Source organism: Strix uralensis, chromosome 16 (assembly GCF_047716275.1).
Source record: "Strix uralensis isolate ZFMK-TIS-50842 chromosome 16, bStrUra1, whole genome shotgun sequence".
NCBI lineage: Eukaryota > Metazoa > Chordata > Aves > Strigiformes > Strigidae > Strix > Strix uralensis.
The window spans coordinates 3,348,992-3,365,078 of record NC_133987.1 but is presented as its reverse complement, the minus strand read 5'-3'; the positions used below and the strand labels follow the sequence as shown (position 1 = coordinate 3,365,078).

Sequence of the window (16,087 nt, the reverse complement as noted above, 5' to 3'; positions counted from 1 at the left end):
GAAACCGGGGAAAAGCAGGAAATACCTAGATGTACATAGAGTGCTTGTAACACCAGGACTCACAGCTACAATGAGGCCTGAAGCCATGGAAAACCATAAGTCACAGACTTGGATTTAAAGAAAGTGTTTACTGCCTGGAACCTTTAAAAATATTCCTGAGTCACGACAACCCCCAGCAGACCAAAAAGACCTTTTTTCCAGCACAGCAGGATGCAGACCTCAGACGGGTGGTAGAGCTCCTACTAAAGACATTTTCTCACGTGAAAGCACATCGTGTGCCCTCACGGGCCCATCAGGAACCAGTGATCTGAGATTTCAGAGCGAGGTGGCCTGGCTTGGGTCCACATCAGAGCATCCAGCACACTCACCAGCCACTGAACCAAGTACCATATAATCCGTCACAGGAGGAAAGCGGTAGAAGACAGCAGCACATGGAGCCACAATCCAGACGATCGGTGCCATTTGGGTTCATCGAGTCAGTGGCATTTGCCACCGTAGCTGCATCGAGTGATCGCCAGAAGCACCGCAGCGTATGAGATGCTGTGGACACAAGGTAGACCTCCCCAAGCACCCGCACAACAGCTGGCTGCAGAGGAAGGTGCTGTGTGGGTTGGGCTAGGGACAACTGTGCCATCTGGGCAGAGCATTGCCACGTCAAGAAGGCAAGAAGCAGGCTGCTGCTGTGCGGGCAGGAGCACCCGCACAGGGTCTCTTCAGATCCAGGGGGATGGAGCAGGACTTCCCCTTCTGGACCGCCATGAGCGGCGCCGATGCTGTGCTCCCCCCTCCCTCCATCACCCCCCACTGAGGCAGTTTTATAGTTAAACAGCTTCTGCATCCCCCTTCCCCACCGGCACAGGCTGCTGGTGGCGCTGCCAGGCCAGGGGCTCAGCCAGCAAGAGTCCAGCTCCACGCCCTCCTCAGGAGCTCCGCTGCGAGGTACCATCCAAGATCTGCTGGGCAATGTGAGTCAAGGCAGCGAAGGCAGAGCTCTTGGGAAACTCTTGGATGAAGTCTCTGCCTTCTTCCAAGCTCCGGCTGAGTTGGGGGTCCAGGGGAACACAGCCTGTGGGATAGGAGGAATGGGGAGTGACTGCTTGCTCAAGATTAAAGAAATACCCTGCCAGGGTCATTTCCAGGAGAAGCAGTAGGAAAGAGCAAGCACTGCCCTCACTGAGCTCTCCAGGAGCTACTTCTCACTTGCAACCATCTCCTCTGGGTCCAAGACCCCACCACACCACAGTGCTTCACAAGAGACACCCTCACCCCTGATCCCAGCCCTGTCTGGAGGGCAGGGTTCATCCCTCAGCCAGGCTCCAGGGCATTTCAGGATGGCTCTTGTGCAGCTTCAGGCTTGCTTACTCTGCTATCACAATGTCAGCAGCCAGAGCAGGCTCCTGATCATCACTGTCTCTGCCCCAGTGGGGCCAGATGCCCGCTCTGAGCAGTATGGATGGCAGAGAAGCAAAGCAAGAACCACAGCTCACCTCTGACCAGGTGCCAGGGGCTCACACGGACTGGAGTCCAGCCTGCCTGCTCCTGTGATGCTGCATCTCTCCGCTCAAGCACTCCCACAGCAGACATCACCTCTAACCACAGAGAACTCCGCTCCAGAGGCCACTCACCTAGGAAGGGGACCCCAGCGTGCTTGGCCAGCTCCTCACCTCCCCCTTTGGAAAAGATGTTTGTGCACTCCTGAAGGAGGAAGAGCAAAAGCAGTGAGTCATGAACCCCAGAGCATCCATGTGACAGGGCAGGTGCTGCCTGCACAGGGGTAGAGCAGCTCCCCTCCACCTCCCAGCCTCAGGGCACTGCCTTTTCCCCTGTCCTTCCCCAGCTCCCTTTAGGAAAGGGGAGCCAGCAGCACCTTTCAAAGCTGACAAGCAGCAGCTGGCAGCTTCTCATCTCCCTGGCTCACAGCATCACCCTCATGACATTTGCCAATTTTCCACCCAAGGCACCTCATCCTACAACACCCCATCACGAACAAGAACCCACAATAGCCCAGAGGTCACAAACTCACCGAGCAGTGCGGGCAGACAAAGCCGCTCATGTTCTCCACAATGCCAAGAACTCGTAAGCCCGTTTTCTTACAGAACGTCAGCTCTCGCCTCACATCTCCCACAGACACAGCCTGCAGGGGAGAGCAGCAGAGATTCGGGGTGTCTGTCTGTCCAGACTGACTGTGAGCCTGGAGCGGGCGTGCATCAAATGAGAGGCAGATGTGTAGAACAAGCAGCCACAGACAGGCCTCTTCAAACAGCCATCTGGGGTGCATATTCCCCCCCAAACCATGCCCAGAGGCAGAAGCCTCCCCAGGAACTCCAGTTCAACCCCAGCCAGCTGCCCTACCTGGGGCGTTGTGACCAGGATTGCGCCAAGTGGCTTGTAGGGCCGCAAGGCCTCCACCGTGGAGATGTGCTCGTCGGACGTGCCCGGCGGCGTGTCCACGATGAGGAAGTCCAGGTCCCCCCAGGCCACGTCAGCAACAAATTGTTTGATCAAAGCTACATAAATAAAAGGGTCAGGAAAAAAAAAACAACACAGGTTTCAGCAGGTGCGCTGGGAGCTGTGGGTCAGGCGGGGAGGGGTTGGGAGGCACCCTGGGTGATTAGGGCCCAGGGAAAGACAACGGGGCTATCTGTCAGCACAACACATGCTGCACTCTCCCCATCCGAGTGATCTGAACCCACTCCTGCAAACAGGAGCCTTGTTTCTCCAAAGAATGACCTGCCAAGAAAAGCCTGGCCCCCAGCAGGAGCCAGCACCACCTCCAGGAGGGTTCACAGAAGGTTCCTAGCACTGGAAGGTGGCCACCAACAGCAAAAACCAACTGTACCGTTTTTCTTGGGTCCCCTCCACACCACGGCATCATCTGGCTTCTCCAGCAGAAAGCCGATGGACATGAGTGAGATGCTCTTGTCTTGGTCCACAAAGACAGGGACCCAGCCGCTGTCGCACTGGTGCACGTCGTTGTCCTGCACCCTGAACATGCAGGGTATGCTGGGGCCACTCAGGTCCACGTCCAGGATCCCCACCTGCGGGCAGTGAGGCAGAGCCCTTCAGACAGGGCTGAGCACCGCGGCAGCACCGGCTGCGCTTCCTCCCTGGGTGCGGGGAGGCAGCAGCCAAATTCCGGCTGCTCACAGCACTTTATAGAACAGAGTCTAGCTCAGCAGCCAGATTTGAAACACAGTTTCAAAGAACTGCTTTCAAGTTTGACTGCCCTCCCGGTCTCCTTCCCTCCAAGGAGCATCTCCTGGGTATTTCCAGGCACTTTGGAGAGATCTTTATGCCAGACACCTGTCAGGATCCAAGTGGCACTGGCTGCATAGAGCCTTTAAAAAAATCCTCATGGAATTCAGCTTGCCTCATGGCCACACAGTTCCCCTTTGTCCCCATCGTAACACCATCCAGCTCACCCACTTCACTCCACAAAGGGAGTGTGTGCTACACCACAAATCAGCAAAATAATTCTCAGTGCCTCAGCTTCAACAACAAATCTTGGGTGATTTTAGTTTCTTGATGAGAGGGAAATGAACGGCACTTACCTGCACCGGATCAGGCAAACACAGAAAAAAATAATCACTCAAACTGCTACCACAAACAGCATTTTCAGACAGAGAAATCACATGCTGCCCACAGAGGCACACACATACATAAAAGATGAGCAAAACCCAGCCTAGCTGGAGGTCGGGAAGGAGAAGACAGAGCTCAGCATTCCACAGACCCTTGCTCACCTTCTTCCCGGAGTGTCGCAGCGACAGAGCCAGCTCGGTGGAGATGGTGCTCTTCCCCACGCCGCCCTTCCCAGAGAGCACCAGCAGGATGTGCCGCACCCCGGCCAGGTTGCTTTTCTCTGTGAGGAATGATAACAAGGCATCAGCGTCTCTTCTGATGCAAGACAGCAGCACCTGACCAGTCAGCACAGACACACGGGTCTCCACTGAGGGCAACAGTGGCTATCACTGCTCCAAGCCTAGTTTAAGTGTAAGGGACAGGCCTTTTGCCATCAGAAAAGGGACAATAAGAGCAATGGTAGAAAACAGTCTGTGGAGAGTAAAGGCTTTGTCCTGATGACCTAAGCGGCAATTGGGCAGTAAAGCAATAAACACCCACAGGGCCTTGTCACGCTGTGCCTACACCAGGTTCAGCCCGAGCCCTCTCGGGGAACAGCTGGGAGGCTGTCGGTGAGGTCAGGCCCTTGGCGCTTCCTTCCTCCACACCACACCGGTTGCCTCCCCACAGTCCCACGCTCCTCGCCAGCCTTCGTGCCGTTTCTTGCTGTGTCGTCAGGGATGCTTGGGTCTCTGCTTTGGGCTTAGCCACCACATCCCATCAACGCAGAGCCGAGAGCAGGGAACACTCAGGGCCGGTTTCCCTGGCCCGGGGCTCCACAAGTGGCAAAAGGTCAGACTGGGCACTCCAGCCGCAGCTGAGCAAACGCCACCCACCCGGGCCCACGTTCCCGGGCGTCCCGTCACCACCGGCCACTGACTCACCGCGCCAGGCCTGACCCGCCCCCGCGCCGCTCCAGCATCACACCGGCACCGGGACCGGCGGCAATGGAGCCCGCACGCACCATGGCAGACCTCATCCGCACGTCCACCGACGGTAACGGCGCTCGACCCCGATAGCGGGGAGAGGGGGAGGGAGAAAGGGGGCTGGGGAGGGGAAGACGGAGCCCCATAGCGAGGTTCTCCCGGAATACCGGCCCGGTGACACCGGCAGCCCCGCGCCAGGCCCGGTTACTCGGCGCTGCCCCCAGCGGGAGCCAGGCCCGGGCCGCAGGCAAAGCCCAGCGCCACCCCCCAGTAAGCGGGCACTGCCACCTCAGAGCCCCCTCCCGGCCCGAGCACCACGGAACTCCCCTCACCAGGAGCCGGACGCCACCACCACGGCACCCAGCCAGGCCCGGCCACCCTGGAATTCCCCAGAAGCTGGGCCCAACCGCCCGCCAGGCCCGGTCACGCCGGGCGGGACATCCCCAGCGAGGTGGGCTGTGGCCCTTCACCAGGACCAGTCACCCCAGGATCGCCTCTCTCCCCAGGAAGGCCGGTTCCTGCCTGGGGACCCCGGGGAACAGCCCGGCCACAGCCTCATCGACGCTCACCCCCTTCCACCACCTCCTCCATGCTGCCGCCCGGCACCGCCCACTTCCGCCTTCCGCCGGGGTAAAGCCCCGCCCCTGCGGACTGGCAGGCGCCGTCCCCAATCGCAATCCGCGCGCTCATCGAGAACCCGCCCCTCAAGGCTCCGCAGCCAATCCAACCCTCTGGCTGCCCCGCCACCAGCCAATGGGTTCAGTGTTTTGCCCCCGCGACGAGCGCTCGCCCTCCGCTGTGGCCGCCCAATGGCGCGGCTCCTCGAGGATTGACGCACGACGCAGCCAGTGGAGCTGGGGTGCCCTTAGGTACTTCCCCCTTCCTCCTCCTTCAGCCATGAGCGACGGGACTCTCAGCCAATGGCAAAGGCGCACGGCGCAGGCGCAGCCAATGGGTGCCTGAGGGGCGGTGCCGAGAGAGGATTGTTTATGTCCCGGGAGGGGAAAGTAGGTCAGAGCGCGGCGGCGGGGCCGGGCCGCGGGGCAGAGAGCGGGGCAGGTGGGCCGGGACCGGGGGTGGGGCCGGGGCTGGAACGCGGGTGAAGCAGAGGGCTGGAGCGGGGGTCGGCTAGGCCTGGCCTGGGCTGGGCTGGGCAGTGCGGCCCAAGCGCGGCGGCCTGGCCTAGCCCGGCCTGGCCTAGTCCGGCCGCGCCTCAGCTGCGCGGGACAGGTGGGGCTCCGGTGCCCGCCCTCCGGCGGAGCCGCCTGCCCCTGAGGCCAGGCCGGGGGCCGTCAGGGAGAGGGAGCCGGGCCGTGGCTGTGCGGTGGGGAGCCTCTTGGGCTCTGCTGCCCCCCCCCCCCCCCCCCCGCCCCGGTCTGTGCTCTCGGTGCCCGGGGAAGCGCTGCCCCGGTGTGTGGGGCTGGCTGGGCTGGGGGGCTCCGTCCAGGGCCCGGAGCGCTGGCACGGTGGAGGGCAGCCCTGCGGCCTCTCCCCCGGCTGTCTGTCGGGGTCAGCCCGCGGGCTGAAGCGCAGAGGAGCGGCTGGAGCGGGTGGGACCGGGCTGGCGGGGAGGTGCAGCCGGGGCGGTGGGCGCTGGGCGGCTCACGGCCTCCAGCTGTCCGTCTCAGATCCACGAAAAAGCGTCAACAGCCTCAAGTCGCTCTGGGGCGAGAGCCTGGCTCTGCCCTCCGTGCCAGATCACGTACTGGGGCAAACGCTGTGCTATGGCCACTCTGCCCCGTGAGCCCTGGCCTTGGCGAGGTGCTGGAGGAGCAGAGCTGTTGTATTTGGCTGCTGTGGGTGCTCTTCAGAGCCGGAGAAGGGGGGCTCTGGTGTGGTTTTAGGTGCTTTCCCAGCCTGGCTGTGCTTGGCAGAGGTGAAAGCCCCCCAGTCTCGGTGGGTGGGATGCCTAGAGCTCTTCAGAGCATCGGTGGGCACCTGCACAACCGGCCGTTGCTCAGCCTGTCCTGCTTTGCCAGGAGCTGCTGGCCCATCGGGGACTGAGGGTGGGTGCTGTATGGCAGGTACCGGGATGGGGCTGACCCCCCGCGTGTGTGCGGGATTGGCGTGTGCTCGGGGCTGACCTGCTGCACGTCAGGGAAGCACCGGAGCAGGTGTGGGTGTGTAAACCGGCTGTGTGTGGCAAGGAAGCAGCCACAGAGGCTGAGCAGAGGGAAGCGGGTTGGAGGGATGGGAGGGGGGTTACAGCCCTGCGGGTGCCTCTTGGTGGGGAGTTGTTTTCTGCAAAGATAAACTGCAGGGGAAATGAAATTGGGCGTTGAAGTTCCCCTGTCACATCCAGTGCAATGCTCCCATGTGGTGGCTGGGAGCTGGTGTGGTTTGTCAGGCTGTACATAGGGAAGGAGCCCATGGAAATCTGTCTCTGAATAACCTCCCTGCTTGAGTCAGGAGACAGGCAGCTGGTTTGCTTCTGTCTGTTGCCCTTGAGGCAAGTCGGGACAGGTCTGTGAAAAGGCTGGTTTCCCTTCAGCGAGCAAGAAAGTGGTCTCTCCCCCACCCCAAACGCTGAGAGCAAAGTCTTCTCTCAGTGGGCAGTTGCTCGGAGGTGAACTAACAGCCTTCCCTGCAGCCAGACACACACAGCTCAGCTGCGCAGGGGCTGTGGTGGTGGCCAGGGGGGTGCAGGTGGCCGAGCAGCACGGCCGGAGCCCAGGCAGCTGCCGGAGGGTGACCTGGGGAGGTTGTGCCTCCGTGGCTGACAATCCTGACGCTCCCCAGGCCAGTGGTGAGAGGTGGATGCTGCTGCTGCCGGTTCTTGGGAGCGTTTCTGGTGGCCAGTTCAACACCTGGTCTTGGGGAGAAGTCGACCCTGTGTGGAGAAAGAGATTGAAGTTTGCAGAGGCTCCTGATGCGGGAGGAACTTACTTTGCATTGGTTTATCCATTGATGGGGCCTGTGCAGACGTGGTTCATGCTGATCTGTTCCTGGGGGGCTGTGGTGACCTGGGGGAGGTTGCTTCAGAGGGCAGAGCCTGGTGAGTGGTGGGTGGTGGGTGGACGTGGGACATGGCTGCTCTGTGTAACCTCCTCTCCCTCGATCCCCCAGCTTACCTCTCTCAGAACAGCATGGCGCGACGCACACGGAGCAGCAGGGCCTGGCACTTCATCCTGAGCGGGGTGCGGCGCGAGGCGGACACCCGGGCAGTCGCCTTGGCCACCGGCACACGTGGCTGGGGCTACGACTCTGACGGGCAGGTAGGATGGTGCTTGGGTGGCTCTGAAGCAACGCAAGGGAAAGTTTTCCTCTCCCCTGACAGCAGGTGCTTACTCAAGGTCCATGTAACTGAGCAGCTAGTACTCCAGCAGGCAGAACTGGCCAAAATCAGAAAAGACTTAATAAAATACACAGGCTGTCTAATGAGCCTCCTCCAGGCTCTGAGCTGCCCATAGTCTGCTCCCCAGTTGTGCACCACAGCTCTGCCATTAACTGAGCCAGGGAGCTGATTGATACTAAGCTAAATGTTTTTTTAAGCATATAATGTGTGTGCGTCTTATATAAAGTACATACAATATTTTTTAAATATTCTTTTTAAAGTAGTGATCTAAATATGGGTTTAAATTGAATCAGTTCTCCAATCTGTCTCGCTGTACGGCTGTGCTAACTTTTGGTCTTTGTGCAGCTGGTAGATGGTGGTGGAGGGAGTGGGGCCGCTTCAGTCTGTGAAGTTACAGTCTCAGATATCTTTGCACTGAAGTTCTCTCACGTTTCCTGCTCTGTAACATGCACACTGCTTCTGAACCTGGCCTGGGCATGTAGGTGTGCTGGAAGATGGGAACACAGGAAGAGCAGTCAGTAAAACAGTGCGAAGAGTGACTTAGATTCACCTCTGCCGTCCTTCACTCTTTTCCCCAGTTCTTGAGTGTGTGGGGCTGCAAGGAACTGCTCCAGCAGCTTCAAAGCTAGGCTAAAGCCTTACAAGGCTGTTGCCAGAGCACGGTGTCCAAACCCAGGCGCTGTGCTCCCAGAAAATGAACCTTTTCTCTGCAGTTGGAGTAGCTTTGTGTTTCTGCAGTAACAGGAATGGCTGGACTTCTAGATAGCAGTCATTTGGAAGGGCCAATGAAAGACAGAAATCAAACTTTTTAATACGCAGGCTGGAGAAGGAGGGGTGGGCAGTACGTAAGTAAGCTTGCATCATTTCAGTTACAAGAACATGAGTTTAAAGGATTTTTGTCTTTAAATACTGCTTACAAAGTCTGTCATGGGGTGAATAAAGAGCAGGTACACCTGACCAGTGTGTAAACCTGGCGTAACTCACTGCAGTCTGTGGTAAAAGGCTCCAATAGGCGACACCAAGCTTCCCGTAACCTAGGGAGTGAGACGGGGCTTTGACTCTTGCAGTGTCCAGTGCAGGGACACTTTCATCTCTTGGCACTGGGGAATACTAAATCAAGGTTTTGTGTTCATGCATGAAAGTAAACAAAAGCCTTTTAATCCTTCCGTAGGTTCCCTGTGGGCCTGTCTGCAGCACTGGCGTGAGGAGCTGCAGCCGTACTGCCGAACTGGTTCCCCTTTGTTCTGCCTTCTCCCCTGCCTGGCCTCCTTTCCCTTTTCCTCCTCATCTTGTTTGCCTCCCTCTCTTCTCTCTCAGCTCCCAGGCTCTCTAGAGCAGTGGTTTTCAGCTGTGTGCTCTGCTTTTGTGATGCTGTGGCTGGGGTCTCCAGCTGGCTGTAACCTGCCCGTTGAAAACCGTAGCTTTAGCACAGTGTTTTCTTAAAACTGGGTGTGTTAAAGATTTGGGCTGTCACGCTGCGTGCCTGCTGTGACAGCTCCTCACCCCTGGAAGGCACAGAGAACACACCTGCACCATAGAGTCCCCGGTGCTGAGAGGTCTCTCCAGCTCAGACATACGTTAGCCAGGCCCCAAAGCAGGGTCATGCGACTGGCGTAGCCTCCTGCGTGGCGGGGCAGGCTGGGGCACGATGCAGCCGTGATGCCACCAGTGCTGGCACGAGCCTGGGGACCTCCCTGCGCAGCTCTGCGGCACAGGAGAGCTCGCAGACCTCTGCCACCCGAGCCTGGGGGCATTCAGTAGTGACCGTTCCTCCGTTCTCCCCGGCAGCACAGCGACTCGGATTCGGAGCCGGAGTTCTCTTCCCTCTCGCCCTCCATCCCGAGCGCCATCCCTGTGACCGGAGAGTCCTACTGCAACTGCGAGAACCAGAGCGAAGCGCCCTACTGCTCCAGCCTGCACGCCCTGCACCGCGTCAAGGACTGCCAGTGCGGCGAGGAGGACGAGTGTAAGGAAGGGGCTCCCCAGCAGCCCACCATAGTTCTTTTGGGGCTTGGATCCTCTGCTTTCCACAGGGCCCTTCTCTCTGTCCTAGCGCGCGGTGCTCCTTTGTTCACATTTTAAGGCCACGAAGACTGTAGGCGGATTACAAGCACGTGCCTCCTGTGATGTTTCAGGGGCTAAGTGCTGTTGTTAATGCATCAGAGTTCACCTCTGGGGACCTGCTTTCAAATCTGGCTTAGAGCACCAGTGAAACTGGCCCTTGTGGTCACAGCCCTCTTGCTGCTGATCCCGGGTACAGAATCACAGGATCATCAAGGTTGGAAAAGACCTTGAAGATCACCTAGTCCAACCTTTACCCTAATACTGACCATTCTCAACTCCACCAGATCCCTCAGCGCTGGGTCAACCTGACTCTTCAACCCCTCCAGGGATGGGGACTCCCCCCCTGCCCTGGGCAGCCCATTCCAACACCCAACAACCCCTTCTGCAAAGAAATACTTCCTAAGAGCCAGTCTAATATCCAGTACAGCTGGCAGGGCGCCTGGCTGTGTGGCAGGGTGTGCTCAGAGCAGAGGGGAGAAGTAGGCAGAGGGTGGGCTTGGGCTGGCTGAGAAAGCCTGTGGCACAGCGGAGCTACCCCTTGAGCCTGCGAGAAGTGTAAGAAGAAAGGAGGCTCTGCCTGGTCTGTGGAGCCTCGTGATGGCCGAAATGGGAACTGGTTAATGCCTACAGCTTCTGGTTCAGAGCACTGAACCATCCATGGTGGGACACTGCAGAATAGTTCAGGCCTCAAACAACTCTCTGATATGCAGAACTTAGGATTTACCCTCTTAAATGGTAAAAAAATAAAACCCAAAAACACCGACAGGCCTTCAACACAAATGTCTGCCTGTGCTTTGTCTTGAGGATTGCACCCTGAGGGCCTTTGCCCATCTTTGTCCCCTCTGTGCTTCCTGAACAGATTTCGACTGGGTGTGGGATGACCTGAATAAGTCAACGGCCACCCTGTTGACCTGTGACAACCGCAAGGTGAACTTCCACATGGAGTACAGCTGCGGCACCGCCGCCATCCGGGGGAACAAAGAGCTGGCAGATGGGCAGCACTTCTGGGAGATCAAGATGACCTCCCCAGTCTATGGCACAGACATGGTACGTGGGCAGAGTCGCTTATGGGCACACAGAAATGTCCAGGATTCTTAGAACAGGGACTGGGAGAATGAAGTACTGCCCACTGTAGGAGAAGATTAGGTTTGAGAACCTGAATGTGCACAAGACATCATAGAACCATAGAATGGTTTGGGCTGGAAGGGACCTTAAAGACCATCTAGTCCCAACCCCCCTGCCATGGGCAGGGACACCTTCCACTAGCCCAGGTTGCCCGAAGCCCCATCCAACCTGGCCTTGAACCAGGGACGGGGCAGCCACCACCTCTCTGGGCAACCTGTTCCAGGGCCTCACCACCCTCACAGTCAAGAATTTCATCCTTCTATCTAATCTGAATCTGCCCTCTTTCAGTTTAAAACTGTTAACCCTCATCCTATCCCTACACCCCCTGATAAAAAGTCCCTCCCCCCTTTCCTGTAGCCCCTTTAAGTACTGGGAGGCTGCTCTAAGTTCTCCCCAGAGCCTTCTCTTCTCCAGGTTGAACACCCCCAACTCTCTCAGCCTGTCCTCACAGGGGAGGGGCTCCAGCCCCTGAGCATCTTCGTGGCCTCCTCTGGCCCCGCTCGAGCAGGTCCATGTCCTTCTGATGTTGGTGCCCCCAGAGCTGGACCCAGCACTGCAGGGGGGTCTCAGGAGAGCGGAGCAGAGGGGGAGAATCCCCTCCCTCGACCTGCTGGCCACACTGCTCTGGATGCAGCCCAGCACACGGTTGGGTTTCTGGGCTGCGAGCGCATGTTGCGGCTCGTGTCCATCCACTAACACCCCCAAGTCCTTCTCCTTGGGGCTGCTCTCAATCCCCTCCTCGCCCAGCCTGGATTTGTGCTTGGGATTGCCCCGAGCCATGGGCAGGACCTTGCCCTTGGCCTTGTAGAACTCCATGAAGTTTGCATGTCCCACCTCTCCAGCCTGTCCAGGTCCCTCTGGATGGCACATCCCTTCCCTCCAACATGTTGACCACACCACACAGCTCGGTGTCATTGTTGAACTTGCTAAGGTGCCTCGATCCCACTGTCCATGTCCCCAACAAAGATGTTAAACAGCACCGGTCCCAACACCCACCCCTGAGTAATGCCACTTGTCACCCCCCTCCACCTGGACATCAAGCTGTAGACCACAACTCTTTGAGTGCAACCACCCAGCCAATCCCTTACCCACCGAGTGGTCCATCCATCAGATCCACGTCTCTCCAATTTAGAGATGATGTCATGCAGGACAGTGTCACATGCTTTGCACAAGTCCAGGTGGATGACTTCAGTTGCTCTTCCCTTGTCCACCAGTGCTGTGACCCCATTGTAGAAGGTCACCAATTTCATCAGGCACAGTTTGCCCTTAGTGAAGCCATGTTGGCTGTCACTAATCACCACCTTATTTTCCATTTGCCCCAGCATAGCTTCCAGTAGGATCCGCTCCATGATCATGCTGGGCACAGAGGTGAGACTGAGCAGCCTGTAGTTCCCCAGGTCTTCCTTTTTTTCCTTTTTATAAATAGGGGCTATGTTTACCCTTTTCCAGTCACTGCGAACTTCACCAGTCTACCACAACTTTTCAAATGTGATGGATAGTGGCTTAGCCACTTCATCTGCCTCACGAATGCACCTCATCTGGTCCCATGTGAGGGTGGTGAGACACTGGCACAGGTTGCCCAGAGAAGCTGTGGCTGCCCCCTCCCTGGAAGGGTTCAAGGCCAGGTTGGACGGGGCTTTCAGCAGCCTGGGCTAGTGGAAGGTGTCCTGCCCATGGTAGGGGAGTTGGGACTAGATGATCTTTAAGGTCCCTTCCAACCCAAACTATTCTGATTCTTTGAACAGGACAGCAAGCTTCTCTTGCGGTTCAGCTGGGCCTCCTCACTTAGGGAAGGAAATTGGAGCTTGGAGCCTTCAACTCTGGCCTGAAAGCTCTGACTTGGCTTCACCAAAACCTCTGGGTGTTTTGGAGTGTGCCAAGAAAAAGAGGGAAGAGCTGGAGGTGGAGTCTTGGTTGTGTTTTGTTGCTTGAAAAGGCACTAAAGCTTGTGTTGTTCTTCCTGGCCTTGCCTCCCAGATGGTGGGAATCGGGACATCGGATGTGAATCTGGACAAGTACCGCCACACCTTCTGCAGCCTGCTGGGCAAGGACGAGGACAGCTGGGGACTCTCCTACACAGGTGACGCAGGCAGGGCAGTGGCAGAGGGCAGGATGGCTGGAAGGGCAGCAGCAGGCACAGGTGCTTGCTTAGAGAATTAAACAGCTGGAATGGGAAATGGGATTGAGGCCAAAAAGGCCGCCAGACCTGGGAGTCCCTTCACTAACGACAGCGGCTGCCAGCAGCTCGCAGCTCCCAGAGCCTCTCGCCTCGCTGGTGTTTTGCAGCCCCCTTAGAACCAGTCAGTGAACCTCCTGGGCACTGGGACTGCTGGTTGCACATCACTGCCCGGGGGTTTTGGTGCTGCTGGCTGCGCTCTGGTCTTGCAAAACCTCAACCTTCCCCTTTTCATCACCCACTCTGGGGTGGGAGGGCGGGGATCAGCACAGGGCGAGGCTGTACCAGTGGGAACTCACAGCGCGGGAGCGGGGATCGGTCTGTGGAGCGCAGGCTTTCCGCTGAATGCCAGGGGTTTGGTGGTTTTTTTTTTTCCTTTTAAGGACTACTGCATCACAAGGGAGACAAAACAAACTTCTCTTCGAGGTTTGGCCAAGGCTCCATCATCGGGGTGCACTTGGACACGTGGCACGGGACACTCACGTTCTTCAAAAACCGCAAGTGTGTAGGTAAGGGCAAGGGCAGGCGCAGCGGGCAGGGGGTGGGAGCGGGGAGCAGCGCTGCTCTGGCTGGACTCGGAGCCTGGCTGCAGCAGCACTGCCGGAGAAAACACCGGCAAAGTAGAAGACCAAGGCGTGAAGCGAGTGGGAGAAGGTTACCTTTGTTCCTTAATAGATTGGGATTTCAAAATGCTGTTTTCCAAGTGTTTTCCAACAGCTTTGTAGTTAATAGGTTCAGGGTAGCTGGGAGGGGTGAAATCACTTCATCAAAACTAATGTGAAACCTCCCTGATGCTGTCCTTTGGCAGGGGTTGCAGCCACAAAGCTGCAGAACAAGAAGTTCTACCCCATGGTGTGCTCGACGGCAGCAAAGAGCAGCATGAAGGTGATCCGTTCCTGCGCCAGCTGCACGTCCCTCCAGTATCTCTGCTGTTACCGCCTGCGCCAGCTCCTACCCGACTACGTGGACACGCTGGAGGTGCTGCCATTGCCTCCAGGACTCAAGCAGGTGCTACACAACAAACTGGGGTGGGTCTTGAGCATGAACTATAGCACGTTGAAACCCTCCTCTTCCTCCTCATCGGGAAGCGACTCAGATAGTTCCTGTGGCTCAGACGCAGAGGCCTGCCAAAGGAAGAGGTGCAGGAGGACATAATGTCTCTGCAGATGAACTGCTGTGAGGGAGCTGGGTGGGGTTTTGTTCTGCTGTCTGCGAGGGCTGGCCAGCCTGATGCACCTCTTTCTTCATGGGGACTTCTGCTTCTACTCCTTTGGGAAGATTTCTCTTATGCTGTTGGAAATCTTTAGCCTAAACTCCACCACATGCATTGAAAAGACCTGTTGACTTCAAGAGGTCCCAGCTCTGAAACAGGTAAACTGCAGCCAAATGTCTGAGCTTCATCTCCTGAGTTGTTCTCAAAGCCATCGCCTCTTCCTGCAGGATCCCTCCTCTCTGCAGACCGGCAGCAGAGACAGGATTTCAGGTGGCCTCCCGGTTTCAGGGCGCCCCAGACTCTAGTCAGGGAACTGACCTGACTCCTCAAAAGACAAAATCCAAGACCAGCGCCCTCCTCTTGACTGTTGTGTGTTGGTTTGGTGTCTGCCATGAACTCATCACACTGTGGGGCCCGATCGAGCAGCAGCGTGTAGGGAAACGGGCTCCTCGAGCTGCACCTGGGTCGCTGTTGTGAAAGAGCAGTTACTGCCATGAGTTGAGGTGTCGGTGACCTTTCTTGAGTCCCCAGTGACTTTAATTGCTTTGCATGTTGGCTCCTGCTGCTTCTCCCTATCAAAGACTGTATTAAACTGTGATAATAAAAGTAGAAACTGTCTTTTGTTCTTGTTGTGGCCCTTGAGAGCAGGAATCTGAAGGTGCTTGCCAAAAATAGCCACGCTAGCACAGCTGCCGGGCCGGAGGGGATGTTTGAAATGCACCACTCGTGTGTCAGATCTAGAGGAGCTAAAGGCAGTGGAGATCACCTTGCCTCTGCCTGGTGGGGGGTTCTTGCACTTCCCACGGAGCCCCCAGTCTGGCTGGGATGGAACTGCAGCGGGGCCAGACCGATGCCTGTGGCTGCGCACGGGCAGGGAGGCCGCAGGGTTTTATAGTCCCTGTCCTCCAGCAGGTTACAAACACCCCCGGGGTCTGAGAATCAGTGCGGGCCCGTGCCCAGAACAGCCCCTGGCTGAGACTGCTGGGTCCTGCCGTGGGAAATGCTGGATTAGAGCCTGGGTGAGCGACTAATCCAGTGGTGGCCTGGTACCGCTGCCAGCAAACGGCAGGCAGGAGAGCCTGCCTGCTCTTCTGCATTTGAGCTACCCTCTGATTTTAGGCAGGGAAGAGGGGAAAGTGCTTTAGCTGCTCCTTGCAGATGAGGGCACAAGCACTGGAGGGCTCCGGTGCTTCAGCAGCTCTCAGTGCAGCTTGTGCCGCACTGCCAGGCCAGGCTGGCTCCGGGGACGCCATCCCAGCCCGATCCAGCTCGAGGCCCGTTCAACAGCCGCGTTTGGCAGCTCCGCTTCCTCTTGTTCGTACCCCTCAACGCCGAAGCAGCCCTGCTGGGAGCTGGCGGGCAGGCGCGGGAGGAGCAGGCCGAGAGCGGGGCTGGGGTAGGGAGCACAGCCCCACGCCTCGCGGCAGCCCGGCAGCAGAACCACGCGGGCTCTGCCGCTCCTGCAGGACCAGACGCCAGCGCCATTCCAGCCCCTGCCCTGACTCCTTTCCATGGGGCCTGCGCTCAGCCGGTGGCTTCCGCTCGTGGGGCTTTCCCCGGCCTCTGCCCTCTCCTCCGGGGCGCGTTTGCAGGTGATTTAGGGCTGAGCTGGTGCCATCGGCCAAGTGCGAAGGGTACTGGCAAGGGGAAGAGGGTTGAAATCGCCAGGA

At 57.9% G+C, this 16,087-nt stretch overlaps 2 protein-coding genes across 7 annotated transcripts; one reads left to right on the top strand and one right to left on the bottom strand.

The window, feature by feature from the left end:
- Positions 1–108: 108 nt before the first annotated feature.
- NUBP2 (NUBP iron-sulfur cluster assembly factor 2, cytosolic) lies at positions 109–5,160 on the bottom strand. Of its 2 annotated transcripts, none has more exons than XM_074885974.1 (7): positions 5,114–5,160; positions 3,741–3,859; positions 2,840–3,038; positions 2,353–2,507; positions 2,024–2,134; positions 1,626–1,695; positions 109–1,066 (listed from the first exon to the last, which is right to left on the bottom strand). In XM_074885974.1, exons 1-7 carry the CDS (start codon positions 5,133–5,135, stop codon positions 921–923), a joined length of 822 nt encoding a protein of 273 aa, XP_074742075.1. In that variant the 5' UTR covers positions 5,136–5,160; the 3' UTR covers positions 109–920. The 2 variants fall into 2 exon arrangements, with proteins under 2 accessions (XP_074742075.1, XP_074742076.1); XM_074885975.1 differs by having other exon boundaries at positions 4,877–5,133.
- A 181-nt stretch (positions 5,161–5,341) lies between these two features.
- Positions 5,342–15,035, top strand: SPSB3 (splA/ryanodine receptor domain and SOCS box containing 3). 5 transcript variants are annotated; one of them, XM_074885972.1, is made up of 7 exons: positions 5,342–5,413; positions 7,611–7,759; positions 9,628–9,805; positions 10,763–10,950; positions 13,006–13,108; positions 13,588–13,713; positions 14,013–15,035. In XM_074885972.1, exons 2-7 carry the CDS (start codon positions 7,631–7,633, stop codon positions 14,357–14,359), a joined length of 1,071 nt encoding a protein of 356 aa, XP_074742073.1. In that variant the 5' UTR covers positions 5,342–5,413; positions 7,611–7,630; the 3' UTR covers positions 14,360–15,035. The 5 variants fall into 5 exon arrangements, with proteins under 5 accessions (XP_074742073.1, XP_074742072.1, XP_074742071.1 ...); XM_074885971.1 differs by lacking the exon at positions 5,342–5,413 and adding an exon at positions 5,420–5,551; XM_074885970.1 differs by lacking the exon at positions 5,342–5,413 and adding an exon at positions 5,446–5,555.
- The last annotated feature ends 1,052 nt before the right edge of the window (positions 15,036–16,087 follow it).